The following is a 15,216-nucleotide window of genomic DNA, read 5'->3' on the forward strand; positions in this document are numbered from 1 at the left end:
AGGTCCTACTGACCAAGGCTAAGGCCATACTAAGTCTGTTTTCTTGTCCCTCTTTTAGGCGGGCACGTCTTTCACCGGAACTCCCTGTCGCCTCGTAGCCTGGTGTATGAAAGCGAATTTTCCACAATCGAACCTTCTTTGGACATGTATGATGAGAACAAAACCTGATTTTTTTAAAAAACGGGTTATTGGGGGTCTCTCCTTTTGAGATTTGATTTATGGTCACCTTTCTTACTTTGTAATCCTCTGTCATCGTCCATCTGGGAAGAATGGCAGTACCTCTGGGTGCAAGTTGGGGTTCAGGGTTAAATTACAGTGTTCCCCCCGAGGTGAGGTTTGATGGCAGCATTATTGCGCAAGAGAGCCACGTGGTACCACCCCCAAGCTGACCACTGAGTATGGGCACCTCAGGAGCCTTTCTGTCTCCAGAGAAGAGGTGGGGCCAGTGGTTAATGACGCATTTGTTGCCAATGTGTCCGTGTCCCCAAATAGTCGCACGCTGTTCTGTGTCAGGGTGGCATGGGGGTTTTGTAAAATACATTTTGTGGTCCTCACATGCACAGGAAAGCCTGCAGATGAACCGTCCCACCAATGCAGAGTATGAATCATGGCTCCTCGACCTGCTTCCCTTTGTCCTCTGTCTCTTATTGTATTTTCTGGTAAGAGGCCTCTTCCCATAGAGTCCTTCAAGAGAAGCTTCATCTTCCTTTCTCCCTGTGAGACTCCGACCTCCTGTTGTCCTCCAGAGCTGGAAGGACACAGGCCATGGGGCCCAGAGTCTGCCGTCACAGGATCAGACAGTCATCTGCTTTGTCGTTTTCCTGCATCTGTGATGAGCATGACATAAAATGACAAGTATTTACATAGGCACTGGACATGGGAGGCATCTGTCCCTGCTGTCTGTGGTATCTATGGGGAGGTGGCACCAGGAGTCTAGCACGATGACTGCAGGGTATCAATAAGGTTAACAGTCATCAACACCAAAATAGTTTTGAATGTTTTATTGGGAAGTGCAAACCAACATCCTACAAATAAATACCAAATGAGGCCTCCTCCTCCTCCATCTTGATTGTCCAATCCAGTGCCATCATGCCCGCCTCAACACCAACATGAAGAAACACTGGAGAACTGGCAACCAGACTTACAGAAGGAAATGCATGGTAGACACTGGGGACATGTGTGCTCTTCCCACACATCCAGAATGACATCAAGTTAATATATGAGGAACTTGGGGGACCAGGATCAATAAACACCTCCTTTCTGCAGAAGTTTGTGCCACGGTCAGCCTGCTTCTCATCAGAGCTGGGAAGATGTCCAGACCCCTGTTAGGAGAATGCAACACCAGTGTCTAGCCGTGTGCGTGACAACACAACAGGCGGAGAGAGACAGGCTCCCACCCTGACACTTTTATTGGCTCTATGGGTCATAAGTTTGAGGCGCATACATTTCATCTTCCGACGTGTGGCTGTTTCTCTGTCACAGCATCTTGTAACATCCCTCAAGATCCTAAGATCCCTCAGGTGCCCCTGTGCCTGAAGCAGACCGTCGAAGAGCCTGAGTGCTGAGAGCCTGTGAGGATGCGGTGGCAGGGTGAGCCCCCGCACTTGGCTTGAGTACTCGAGGCTGGACCAGGACCGACGTCTAAGGTCTTTCCTGCTTTCACTTTTACCAAGGGCTTTTGTCTTTCTTTTTTATAGTCTTTGTACTATAAAAATATTTTTGATAAAGTTTCAATAGATTATCGTTCTGAAAGACAGGTTCTCAGCGAGAGCATTTCAACAAGAGACTAGACTGCCAGGGTCCACAGGCTCAGGTGGAAGTGTTTGGAGTGGCAGACCAGATGGATGCTGTAATTGCCATGTTGTCCAAAGCCCAGCCTTGTCTTCTCCATAACCAAAATTCAGATCCCAGCTAATCATTTTCTTCAGGTCTCATCTGTCTTATAAAGGCATATACATTAAGTTACACTTTAGACAGTTACTTTACTAAAAAAAGAAACAGAATTGTTTGGGGAAAAAAATTAAATTGAGTCCTCTAAAATCTACTGAGACAGTGTTTGAATCCCTGGAAAAACTGGGACACATGGTCATTGTAGAACAGCCAAGGAGACAGTTCCTGTGAAGGGACTCACTCAGAATAGTGCTCCAGATATCCAGGTTGACCCCCTTCTGAAAATTGGGGCCACCCTCAGCTCAGATCCAGATGTCCTGCCTTTGTCCATCAGGTCATTGGCATCTTTGTTGAGGGCATGTGCTTTCGGAGCCACCCTGGAGACCCAGGTAGAGCTGGGTGCACAGCCATTACTGGCATATGCCGTAGAGCACATGCCTATCAGAATCTACAGACACAGGCAGCATTAGCTGTGACTGGGCTGTAGCAGCTTGAATACAGAGGTTTAAGCTTTTGAGATACTTAGCTTCCTTGTGGAGGGGCCACTCTGGTCCTGTTACTTTAGGGAGAAAGGACAGCTGACTGACCTGGACATCCAGGTATAAAGTCCCCAAAGCATCTCCAGAAGTAATGAGTATATCCATCCAGGGTCCCACCTTTGTTCCCGTCTTGGGAAAATGGGCTCTACCATCAACAGTTTAAAACTCCCAAGGCCCGCTAAGCCTTGCTTTTTTTTTGGGGGGGGGTGGTTTTTCGAGACAGGGTTTCTCTGTATAGCCCTGGCTGTCCTGGAACTCACTCTGTAGACCAGGCTGGCCTCGAACTCAGAAATCCGCCTGCCTCTGCCTCCCAAGTGCTGGGATTAAAGGCGTGTGCCACCACGCCCGGCTAAGCCTTGCTTTTGAATCAGCCTCCATCTCCTGGACCCTCTGGTTGTTCCCTCATAAGACACATCCCTGAAAGCCAATCCATCATCAAGCTGAGCCTCTGCTTCTCATTTGCTCCAAGACATGACAGCCTGGGATGTCAAAATATGTGGTCAGAAAGGCATTGAACCAAAGGTTACTGAACCTTCCTAACTGGCATGTCTGATGGGCTTTGTAAGCCTTCCTGCTCTCATTGCCCTTCACCTCCTTGTTCTCCCTCATCTATGCACTAAATGACAGCAGACTTCGAGGGGAAAGCCATTGTTCCTTTGCTGCTCACCTTTGCTCTAGGGGCCCTCGCCCTGCTGCAAGAAAACAAGACTGATTTTATATCAGGGGTCTTCCTAACAAGGGCTCACTGCTCATAAATGTCAAGAAAGAAAACTGCTGAATTTACAACTGGCATTTAGAAGGGAAAGGCAAGACTGTGGGGCGAGTTTTGTCACCAGCCCTTTTTATCTTTTTCTTTTTTGGTTTTCAAAACAGGGATTTTTCTGTGTAGCCCTGGCTGCCCTAGGACTCACTCTGTAGACCAGGCTGGCCTCAACCTCAGAGATCCACCTGCCTCTGCCTCCCAAGTGCTGGTTTGAAAAGCCTGTACTACCATGCCTAGCCTGTTGACAGACTTTTTATGAAGTTCTCACTGTGTGTCAGACTTGTGCACTGGAGTTAAGATGGAATAGTCATGAAGACTTGAGAGGCTGGGGGTGGATCTCAGCACTCAAGCCCTTCAGCGGTTGGGCATAGTTGACCGTCCTGGAAACGGGCATGTTGGCAGCACTCTGCGGAGTGAGTCTCGAGGGGACAGTTCCCTGGGCATAGGTGGAAGGGTAGAGTGCAGCCTACCACGTCTGGGTAGAGATGGGTCGTGAGGAGCCACAGGAGGGAGGCAAGGTCCTTGGGCCGAAGTCCCCATCTGCGCGTCTGGGCCCCAGGAAGCTATAGGGTCTGCTTGGGAAAAGAACACTGAGCCGCAGGCTGTGCGAGAGGCAGAGGGCACACGGGCCCTGCCGGGGGCTGGTACCCTAGCGCTTGGTTGGCTTAGAACCAAGGGGCTCCAGACTGCGCTGACTAAACACAGGGGAAGGGGGTGAGGGAACTGTGAGGTAGAAGTGGAAGGTAGATTTCTAACCTCGGTGATTGAGTGAATATTAACGGGACCCAGGAGAACCCATAAAACTCAGCCCCGAAGTGATGTCTACAGGATCCCACATCCTGGGAGGCTCTGCATCTTCCCCTCCCCAGCCCTATGCAGAGGTGTGTGCACTGGGCGCACATGCCCACCCTGACAGAGGTAGATGCTCAGTGCCAATGATGGTGCCAGCCAGAAAGAAACTGGGCTAGGCACCATTGACTGGGATGTACAGTACGCACACAGAAAAGGCTATTGGGGACACTGATGTAGAGAAATGATTGCGCGAGGTTTCCCCACTCAAGAAAGGTGGGCCTGGCAGCTTCTCATCCTCCAGTGTTCAGAATGGGAGGGCTGTGCCCTTAAACTCAAAGGCAGTGTGAGGAGGTGAAAATAAGGAATCATTCACACGGGGCGACTGCCTTGATACCCACAGCTTAAAACAAGCACCTTCGCGTGCAGATCCACACAGTGTTTACAGACAGCCATGGGGTTTCTGTGGGTGCGTCATCGTTAACCGGTCTGGAAAGAGAGAACTGTTTAAGATGCTTAGATGAGGTTGAGATCACGGCCAGACTGTGAAAGATGGCTTACAAGCTGTAAGTGTTGTGGCGTCAGAAAAGGACCAGAAGGAATGCTGGGACTGAGACGCCTGTGCATGCCTGGTGTTCCTGGAGACAGCAGGGACAGCAAAGTCGATGGGAAAGCTGCTCCTGCAGACTCCTCGTCTCTGGCTGGCTGTCCCCTTGGCTCTCTGCAGAGTACAGTGTTTACAGGTCACAGCCTCCCGAAGCCTGAGCGTGAGGGATGAAGTTTGTGGTCAGGAAGCCCCCTTGTAGCCAAGGAACTCCTCCTGGGCTCTGACAGGGTCGGCGGGCTCCTCTCTTCTTTATGGGTATTCCCAGAAAGCTGACCTTTGATGGGGACAGGACAGGTGGGCTCTGGGATAAAAACAGTCACCTGTGTTTTCCAGAGCTGTGACCCCACACACACACACACACCAGTCTGTAGTGACCACCGAGGCACAGAGAGCTGTCAGCCTCGGCTGCTAAAAGGGTAACATTTCTACATTACAGACATGGTTCTGAGGACCCTAAAACGGCCCCGTGGAAGCTGCTCCTCCCGTGATTATCCTGCAGTCCTCCTAGGCTCAATACACTTTCCTCCCCGCTTTTTTCACTCTGACTTGGGGAAGGAAGAAGAAACACACGGCGGAGGGCAGAACAGCTTTTGAACTCTGTGCAACCCAAGCATTGCGATTCCTGGAGGACTTATGGCCTCCAGAGTAACTTAGGCCTCCACCCTGGGATCCATCAGGCCCCTCCTATTGACTCTTTAAGACAGGCTTGAGGTGGCCAGGACCCCGTTCCACAGCCTAAACGTAGAGTCTTTCTCAGAGGCCTTGGTGGAGCCCTCACCCAGCCATTAGCACCTTCACTCACATCCTCACTCCCCTCCCGGGGGAAGACTGAGCGCCAGGCAGCATCTCCCCCTGTGGTGACCCTCTCCATCTCCTCACCTTATCTCCCCCTGTGGTGACCCTCCATCTCCTCACCTTCCAGCATCCCCAAAGCATTTGATGCTGACATCTGTCATTTCTCTCCATCTCAACGCCACTTGCTGAGCAGGTTCATGCACCTGGAAGGAACATGGTGGCCACCCACAAGCCCACAGCTGCCATCTTAGACCCTCCTCTCCAGACTGGCAATAGTCAACATTGTACTGAGCTACATTTTTACAAATTTAACCCAACAGAAAGTGGATTCTAACCTGCTTTTGGAATTATCTTTCATCCACAAATAAATCTAAATGTATTTGCATTATGATATTAAAGGACTTTTCTAATGACTGGAAGGTTCTAAACCAAGATATTTGTTCTTAAAAAAAAAGAAAAACAAAAAAACCTTGTGGGAGGGCCTGGTAAAATGTGACATCCCAACTCATATTTTTCCCTTCAAGTAAGCAAGCTGCACCTGCCAACTGCCACCCATGCTTTATGCCTCGATCAGTAGATTCGGCCTGGTTCTACACCTAGACCTTTTCGGGGCAGCCATAGCACGTGCCACCTCCCTGACAGCCCTGGCTGGCTTCCTGACCCAGCTGGAATACAGCTCTCTTGGTTGGTGCTTGGGATGGAATCTGGCATCTTCAGCCCCGCATGGGAAGTAAGATGGACTCTTGAGTGGCCATACCTCACCCAAGAAAACTGCACAGTGGTGTTTACAGGAACAGGGAAGAGTCCAAGCTGAGAGGAGACTTGGGCGTGAGGTGGGGAAAACCATCGCCTCCTAGACATGTCACTCCGGTAAGAGAGAAACCAGTTTAAGTTCTAGGCCCCATGTGTGCAGTTGTTTCTGACCCTCAGTAGCTTTTACAAACACTCATAGAAAACACTGAAGTCACCCCTTTCCTATCTGGATCATTCAAAGAGCCCCACTCACTCCAGGTTCCTGCTGACTATGCACAACATTTCAGTGGATGGCATACAAAACTATTTTTCTAACCTAAGCACAGGTAACTTGGGGTGAGGAAGCTCAGAACACGCCTTAGGCAGACAGCAAGGTGGGGCACCTGGAGGGATGAGAGGGACGCTGTGCACCAGTGGGTGGCTTGTGGCAGAAGGAGCTCACATATAAGTATTCAAATAGCAAGGTTGCTCATTGACGCAGTGTGCGACTTCACTGTAGGGGTTCCCCTGTCAAGAATGCAGACATCTGCACGTACAGTATGAGCCGACTTCTTGACAGTCAGATGTGTCAACCCCCTGGAAGTGGGCAGCACAACTCCTAGGTCCACATGGTTGATGTAAGTATAATTAAGTAGTGAAATTGTCTGGCATGTACCTCTATGCCAATAGTGTACACCTGTATGTGTGGAATTTGCTAATATAACCGTTTCAATAAAACTCTGTTGAGAAAGCTGTTTGTGTCACATGAAATGCTCTCTGCGGTTGCAGGTGACAAAAAGCATGTGCTCCTTAAAGGGGATATGGTAGAAAAACACAAATCCAAACCACAGTGATGCCGCTTCACACGTTCTAGAAACGGCTAGCCGAGGGCTGAACCCTGGCTTGAACTCTGACACACTGTAAGAATATCAGATAAGAAAAGCTGCTGTGAAAGAGTCTGGTGTGCTCAAAAGCCAGGCTTTCAGGGTTAGGGAGACAGCTCAGTAGCTAAGAACGCTGGCTGCTCTTCCAGAAAACTGGGTTCGATTCCCAGCACCCAGATGGTGGTTCACAACCATCTGTAACTCCAGTTTCAGGAGATCCAACTATCTCTTTTGGCCTCCAAAGATACTAGGTACTCATATGACTGTATACAGACTTACGTGCAGGCAAAATACCCATACACATAAAACAAAAATAAGTAAAATCTAAACATTTTTTTTAATTAAAAGAAAAAGTCAAGTCTAAGCATGGTAGTGCACACCTTTAATCCCTCTACTTAGAAAGCAGAGGCAGGTAGATTTCTGTGAGTTCAAGACCAGCCTGGCCTACACAGTGCCAGGAGAGCCAGGGCTTCATATAGAGAAACTAGCTCAAGGGGGAAAAGAGGCAGAGACAGAGACAAAGAGACAGAGACAAAGAGACAAAGAAGGGTGTGGCTCTTAATTCTTTTTTTTTTTTTTTTAAGTTAAAAACTCCTTAAATTTTTATTCCTGGTACCACTACCATAATTTACAGGGCAATATGCCTGATGTCATGAAAAGGAAAAGAAAGACAAAGCTACAACAGATAAAAGCCCTCAGGAGTGTACATTTACTTGACACTACATTGCATTAATCAATAGCTGCACTGTTTGCAAACCGGCTATGATCGTCTTGAACGAGAGGGGTTTCCTGTTTAAGCTGCAGTGACTTTCCTGACTATGGATCATGGTTCCTTCTGTGGCAGATTTTTACAGTTCCTATAATGCATCTGGGACGACTATCTCAAAGTAACCTGCAGCTTTCCTGACACTCCTCGCTCGCTTGCTCTCCTGCTAAGAACTGTAGCCTTTTTTTGTTTTGTTTTGTTTTGTTTTGTTTTTGAGACAGTTTTTCTGTATAACCCTGGCTGTCCTGGAACTCACTTTGTAGACCAGGCTGGCCTTGAACTCAGAAATCCACCTGCCTCTGCCTCCCAAGTGCTGGGATTAAAGGCTTCTGTTTTATTTTAAAACCTTCCACTGCCATATCTACCACCTCCAGATCCATAGCTGCCACCACAGGGACTGCCTGAGCTTCTGCCACCAAAACTGCCCCCCTTCATGGGTCCATAATTTGATTGTTGCTGTTCACTATAATTTCCAAAGTCATTATTGTTCCCACCACTACCATGTTACCTCCACCAAAATTTCCTCCTTCATTGTAACCATCATATCCTCCTCCTCCTCCACCAAATTCACCACCCTGGTTCCCATATCCTGTTCCACCACCTCCATAACCTCCTCTGATACTGTAACCAGGAACACCACCATAGCTGCCACCATCACCACCTCCATAACTACCTCTGCTGCAACCATTTCCACCACCATAGCCTCCTCTTCCACCAAAGTTTCCTCCACCACCTCCAAAGTGTCCTCCACGACCCATAGAGTTGCCAGATCCACCTCCATGACCTCTCTGGGACCCAGCAGACTGCATCTCTTGTTTAGAAAGGGCCCTTTTCACTTCACAATTGTGCCCGTTAATAGGGTGGTATTTCTGAACAACAATTTTATCAGCTGTGTCGTGATCATCAAAAGTTACAAAAGCAAACCCTCTCCTTTTCCCACTCTGCCTGTCTTCCATAGCGTCTATGGTTTCAATCTTGCCATGCTCTCCCGAGTACTCTCTCTGGTTATATTCTTCCATATCCTCTTTAATACCACCAACAAAAATCTTCTTCACCATTAAATGGGCACCTGGCTTTACAGAGTCCTCTCTAGTCCTCTCTTTGGTGCCACCACACGCCCATCAGCCTTGTGTGGCCGAGCACGCAGTGCAGCATCCACCCCTTCAACACAAGAGTAGGTCACAAAACCAACGCCTCTGGCACGTGTTGTTTGGGGATCTCATATGACCACGCAGTCTGTAAGTGTGCCCCATTTCTCAGACTGTTCTCTTCAGCTATCATCTGTGGTTTCAAAGCTCAGACCACCAATAAACAGCTTCCTCAGCCACTCCCCCACCCACACTCACCTCCCTCCCCAGGCGGGGGTGATGGCTGTGCCACCAGAATCAGGCTGGGGGTGACTGGGCGGCAGTTTTACCTCCATTTTGAGACCGGACTTGCCTCTTCCCACTCTAGTTCAATAGGGTACAGAGAGGAAGAGCGGAGAGCGGCTCGTAATTTCTTTCGTTCTTTCTTTTTTTTTTTTTTTTTTTTCTTTCTTTTTTGGTTTTTCAAGACAGGGTTTCTCTGTGTAGCCCTGGCTGTCCTGGAACTCACTCTGTAGACCAGGCTGGCCTTGAACTCAGAAATCCGCCTGCCTCTGCCTCCCGAGTGCTGGGATTAAAGGCGTGCGCCACCACGCCCGGCCTCTTAATTCTTAATGACATTATTTTATTGGTTCTCATATCCAAAAGAAATATAAAAACAACTTTCATTCAAATTTGTACACGCGGACTGGAGAGAGCTCAGCAATGAGAGCATCCGCTGCTCACGGGTACCTTTGGAACCCCAGACCCCATTTAACAAGCCAGGCACATCGGGCACACCAGTACCCCCCAGCTGGAGGGATCAGAGAAGAAGAAGATTGATGGGGCCTCGGATTTCCAGCTTAGCTGAGAAAACAGAAGCCCTGGATTCAAGGAAAAAAATCTTGTCTTTAGGAAGTAGGTATAGTGTGATTGCAGAAAGGACCCAGTCCCTGACTTCCACACACATATGTGTGTATGGTCATGCACACCTGGGCACAAATATGCCCCATATTCCGACACACAGGTAAAAATCTTTTTAACAATGTGCACAGTGCTTATGATAATATTATTAAGAGCCAAGAGGCTGAAATATCTATCCACTGGTGGATAACAAGATGTGGCATAGACCTCCATGCAATATTCAGCCATAAAATATAAGCCATGGTCATGCTATGGCATAGATGGACCTTGGACACCTGATGGTGAGTGAAGAAGCCAAGCAGAATGGGACAGATTACTTTGTTCACACTAAATACCCAGAATAGGCAGACCATAGAGGCAAAAGCAGAGTAGCTGTGATGTGGGCAGGATTACGATTCCAGATGATGAAAAGGAGCCGAAGTACTAAATATTGTGGTTGACTGCTAAGTCCTGTGACGGTGTCAGAGCCTGAATTTTGCAATTTTATCAATCAAGTGAATTTTATAAAATAAATTCACAGAAAATAAAAAGAAAAAAGATATAGGCTCAATAAATATTATTTTCCTTATAAGAACTAGTCCTTACAGGTTGGTCTCTGGGTCAGCTGCAGCACCCAGGAACGTGTTAGGTATGCGGAGACATAGGCAATGCCAACAGTCTATGCGTCAGCGTCAGATGTCCGAGGCCCAGCCATGTCTTAGCATGTCAGTGGCTAATATCTTATAACTGAGTGTTGCGTGGAGGGATATACCACTACTGTTACCATCAGGCTGCTGTCTCTTGACTCTTGAGTACACTAAAGTATACTCAAGTTTGTCAGTCCTTTGAAATAAGGATAGATGATCCTTTACTGCGCTCCAGGGTGGAACAAATACTTGCAGTTCTTAAATTACATTTATTTAGTTAGTTATTATTTTATTTTACTTAGAAGTCAAAGAAAACTTGCAGGAGCCATTTTTTTTTTCTCCTACTGTGTGGGCTCTGAGATCAAAGTCAGGTATCCCACTGGTTCTTAGGAACTTCCAAATGCTTTTTATAAAATTATGATTCTTCCAAATTACATTTTTTGAAGATCTCTGTGTGTGTGTGTGTGTGTGTGTGTGTGTGTGTGTGTATACATGAGTGAATGCTATTGCTGTTACTTTCAGCAGCCAGAAGAGCTTATCATATTCCCTGGAGCTGTACCCTCATCTTTTGCTGAGCCATCCCTCAATCCACTACTTCTTTTTGTTTGTTTTTGGTGGGTTTTTTTTTGGTTTTTTGTTGTTGTTGTTGTTGTTGTTTTTGAGACAGGCTTTCTCTGTGTAGCCCTGGCTGTCCTGGAATTCAATCTGTAGACCAGGCTGGCCTCGAACTCAGAAATCCACCTGCCTCTGCCTCCTGAGTGCTGGGACTAAAGGTGTGTACCACCACGCCCAGCTAACCCACTACTTCTGAATTATTTTTGGTCTAGAACTTGCTAGGTAAACCATGCTGTTCTCAACTTCACAGAGATATGCCTGCCTCTGCTTCCCAAGTCCTGGGGTAAAAGTGTCTACCACCATGGCTGGCTTACTTCTGAATTCTTGAGGGTAGAATTCTCCAGAGAGCACAGTAGCATTCGTCTGTGCTTCCAAAGTCCTCGTTCAGTACTTACTATTAGAACACATGAATACAATGGGCTGCGAATCCAGTATGTGAGAGATGATGAGTTTAGCTATGTTTCATACATAGATGTCGTACTCACTCCCCCATGGAGTAAGATGATGGACAACCAGACTGACTGCTGTGTACTGTCAGGATAACCAGAGTATATTGTACTTCAAAGTTGTAAGGAAAGTCAGTCTCCATGTCTTGAGAGCGGAGTCACAAGCCACGTTTCAGAAGGTTGTGGCTCACTCGGGCTGTCGTCACCCATTACATCGGCCACACCCTTGAATGCCAGCGACAGAACCCAACTCAAGGCCTGTGGATGCAGCCCAGAGTGCTTGCCTAGCAAGTATGGAGTTCTCAGTTACATCCTGAGCACCACATCCTAGCAATGGGGATGGCTGAGGCAGGGGCATCAAAGAGTCTGAGATCATCCATAGAGTTTGAGGCTAGCCTGAACTACAGAAATATTAGAGACTCTGTTTCAAACAAAACCCTCAAACTAGCTCAAGCCTCTCCTTCCTTTCACCCTCCTGCCATGTCCAGGTGACATGGGGACAGCTCATACAGCCGTCTCCCTAGCCTTTACCAAAATAAATAAGGTCCACACCTTTTGTCCAGGCCGAGTCAATTGCGTCAGAAACTATCCTGTTCCTAATCGTTTCACCGGGCTCTAGTTCACAGAGCCCGCTGCCACTAATTTTCCTTCATGGTTCAGTGGCAGAAGCGTTGGTCTGGGGTCTGAAGGTGAATTTGCTCTGTCGGAGACTGCCGCCTTCAGGCCAGGAGAGGTAAGAGCAGGGCACTGCACCCCTAGATCATACTGCTGTCCGCTTATGAAAAAAAATAAAGCGCTCATCTGTGACCCCAGCCTCAAGGCCACCCCAGTCCATCTGTCAGATGGGGTGAGTGCGCTTATTTCAAAGGACAACTGGGCTCTTGAGGATTCCAACCTTAGACTTGAGTCAAAGGTCCGAGGCTGACCAGGCGCTGCTATACCCTTGTCCAGACGCTTTTTGCCACATTAACTCGCCTGGGCTGCACAGTAGGTAGAGAGCATGCGATCCCCTACACATTGGACCGCGGTGGCGGGGTTGGACCGGACTGCCAGGCCAGCAGAGGTCCAGAAGGGCGGCGTTGTGAGCCGGCGCGGCCGCTAGGGGGAGCCACCCTTCGGGCGGACGTCTCGACCCCGCCCCGGCCTCTCGGCTCCGCTCGGCTCGGCTCGGGCGCAGCGACGGCGGCGGCGCGCGCTTCCGCCTCACGGGCTCTGGCCCGGTGCGAGCGGCCGCGGGATGTGGCTCGGGCCCGAGGAGGTGCTGGTGGCTAACGCGCTATGGGTGACGGAGCGGGCCAACCCCTTCTTCGTGCTGCAGCGGCGCCGAGGCCACGGCAAGGGCGGAGGCCTCACGGGTGAGCGGGGCGCGGGAGGCCGGGCCTGTGCGCACCGGGCCTGGCGGGGCAGCAGGACGCGACCCGCGGGCACGCGCAGCGGCACGGGGGGGGGGGTCGGAAGGCGGGTGGGGAGGACGATCCCGGGGGCGGGCAGCAGGGGAAGGACACCAGTGGCCTCCGCCGGGATGTAAGCACAGTCCTGTAAAGTCACATAGCAACCAGAAGCCAGCAGGGTTCCCCAGCTCGTCCTCTGCCTCAGTTTCTCCAGCTGCCTATGAGGGACCGAGTGGCATAAGCACACGTTTTCTTTTGCCCCCTTTACTCCTAGTTCACTGAAGAGTTAGTTGCCTCTTGGCGAAGACCAAAGATGCCCTGACCTCCGCTCCCCTTCCTCCGGCCTCTCCTCACTTGATGCCATCAGAGCTCCCAATTCCAAGCTTGTTTTTGCATATTTATCTGTATATATGAAGTGTCCCTCTGAGCTACCCCAGGTGCCTCTCAGGTATCTGGCCACTACCACTCACACAGAAGCAGCTGGAGTGGGTGCCTGTGACTTTGTGTGACATGTGACATTGTGGGAATCTATTCAGGATTTGGGGAAGCCCCGTGTGTCCCAGGGCATGTTAGGTACTCCAGGTCTGGCCCTGCAGCAGACCCCAGTACGTGGACCCTTCTGGGTGCCAGATCTTTCAATAGGGAGAGTGAATTTTCTGTGAATGCCCTGTTTTTGCAGTGTGGCAGCTGACAGTCCTGCAGATGTAGTTGGTGGCCTCACCTAGGTGACATCAGCTGCCAGCATCTCATGAGCTACACTTCTTAATGTGGAAGGAAGGGACTGTACCTTCTCCAAGAAAACTCAATGTTCTCTTCCACAATCAGGCTCCTTCCCGAAGGGCCAAGAGATGACTTTAGGCCTGGCTCCAGGACCCAGTGTTTATTGAGTTAGGTAGCAGCCCCCCTGAACAGCCCAGTGACCAATCTTGGAAGCTACCATAAGGCCACTGAGGAACACAGGGCACCGTGGGACGAGTCCCTTTTGTTCTATCATTCATCTGTGTCCGACTGCCTCCCGCCTCTCAAGGCTGAGCGTCCAAACTACGGTGCCAGCCATTCTGTGAATTCCAAATTCCATTGAGCCAGGTTTGCGCAGCCTGCCATGGCCGTTGGGCCGTCACAGCCTCCTGAGCACTGAGATTCATCAGGAACGCAGGTTCCTTCGAGTCTCTTTTCAAAACTTTTTAAACCAGCCTGGCCTGGAGAAGTGGGCTTAAGGGCTGCAAAACCAAGGTTCAAACCCCAGCACCCATATGGTGGCTCACAACCATCTGTAATTTTGGTTATAGAAAACCCAATACCCTCTTCAGGCATCCATGGGCACCAGGCACAAACATGTACACAGATATACATGTAGACACAACACCCATACACAAAAAAAAAAATAAATAAACAAGTCAGCTGTGGTGGTGCTTGGGAGGCAGAGGGAGGTGGATCTCTGAGTTCAAAGCCAACCTGGTCTACAGAGTGAGTCCAGGACAGCCAGGGCTACACAGAGAAACCCTCTGTCTTGAAAAACAAAAAGGGAATAATTAATAATAAATAGTTTGCTAGCCTGAACTTCTCATTAAAGAGTGGGTGTGAGGAGAGGGTCATCAGGTTAGGAAGGTTTCAGGTCCTGCAATATGGCTCTGCCATTAGTTTATGCAGATACTCTAAAAGAATGTTCCCAAGACCCAAAGGAAAAACCTCACCGTGAACACTGAGAAGTTGACTCCGAACCATAGTAAGACTTGAAGGCACCTTTTTCTTTTGTTTTTGAGGTAGTCTCACGATTTTAAGCTTTGGCAGGCCTGGAACTCATTACATAGACCAAGTTAGTCTTAAATTCACAGAGACCCACCTTCCTGGTGTCCATGCAGGAGCCCATGCCTGTGTGTGCGGAAGCCAGGCTTGGTCAGGAGAGTCTCCTAGAGCCCTCCCCCACCTTGTGCTTTGAGATGGTTAGTTGGCCAGTGAACTCCAGAGTTCATCTCTGCTCTGCTCCCAGCACTCAGGTTACAGACACGAGTGGCCATGCCCATCATTCTGTGGGTGCTGGGGATTCGAACTCAGATCCTCCTGCTTGCATGGTAGGCATTTTGTTGCTGAGCCACTCTCTAGATCTCTAACTGCAACTTAAAGTGACTATTCTTTTTTAACATTTTAGTAAAACAAATGAAAAATCCCTTGTTTGGATTTATCTATTTTGTAACTGTTCGTTGCATTTAGTAGAGATGGGGGGGGGATCAGATGAAAAGTGGTAGGTTAACAAAAGTATTAACAGTGAATAAGAGATAGAAGTGGGACTGGTGAGATGGCTCAGTGGGTAAGAGCACCCGACTGCTCTTCCGAAGGTCCGGAGTTCAAATCCCAGCAACCACATGGTGGCTCATAACCATCTGT

General features: G+C 49.1%; 2 protein-coding genes and 1 pseudogene across 3 annotated transcripts in view; 2 read left to right on the forward strand and 1 right to left on the reverse strand.

Annotated features, from left to right (window-relative positions):
* Rnf130 (ring finger protein 130) overlaps positions 1 to 1,961 on the forward strand; it is a 96,408-nt gene extending 94,447 nt beyond the window's left edge. Inside the window, exon 8 of the mRNA XM_021212918.2 lies at positions 59 to 1,961. Within this exon, the coding sequence (XP_021068577.1) occupies positions 59 to 168 (110 nt within the window). The 3' untranslated portion in view covers positions 169 to 1,961. The remainder of the gene's footprint in view (positions 1 to 58) is intronic.
* A 6,143-nt stretch (positions 1,962 to 8,104) lies between these two features.
* On the reverse strand, positions 8,105 to 11,650 carry LOC110331218 (annotated as a pseudogene).
* Positions 11,651 to 12,614: 964 nt separating this feature from the next.
* Positions 12,615 to 15,216, forward strand: part of Tbc1d9b (TBC1 domain family member 9B) — a 38,038-nt gene continuing 35,436 nt past the window's right edge. Inside the window, exon 1 of one of the 2 annotated variants that reach the window (XM_021211415.1) lies at positions 12,615 to 12,795. In XM_021211415.1, coding sequence (XP_021067074.1) covers positions 12,678 to 12,795 — 118 coding nt within the window. In that variant the 5' untranslated portion in view covers positions 12,615 to 12,677. The remainder of the gene's footprint in view (positions 12,796 to 15,216) is intronic. The other variant, XM_021211414.2, reaches the window with a different exon arrangement.

Source organism: Mus pahari, chromosome 14, assembly GCF_900095145.1.
Source record: "Mus pahari chromosome 14, PAHARI_EIJ_v1.1, whole genome shotgun sequence".
In the NCBI taxonomy this organism is placed as follows: domain Eukaryota; kingdom Metazoa; phylum Chordata; class Mammalia; order Rodentia; family Muridae; genus Mus; species Mus pahari.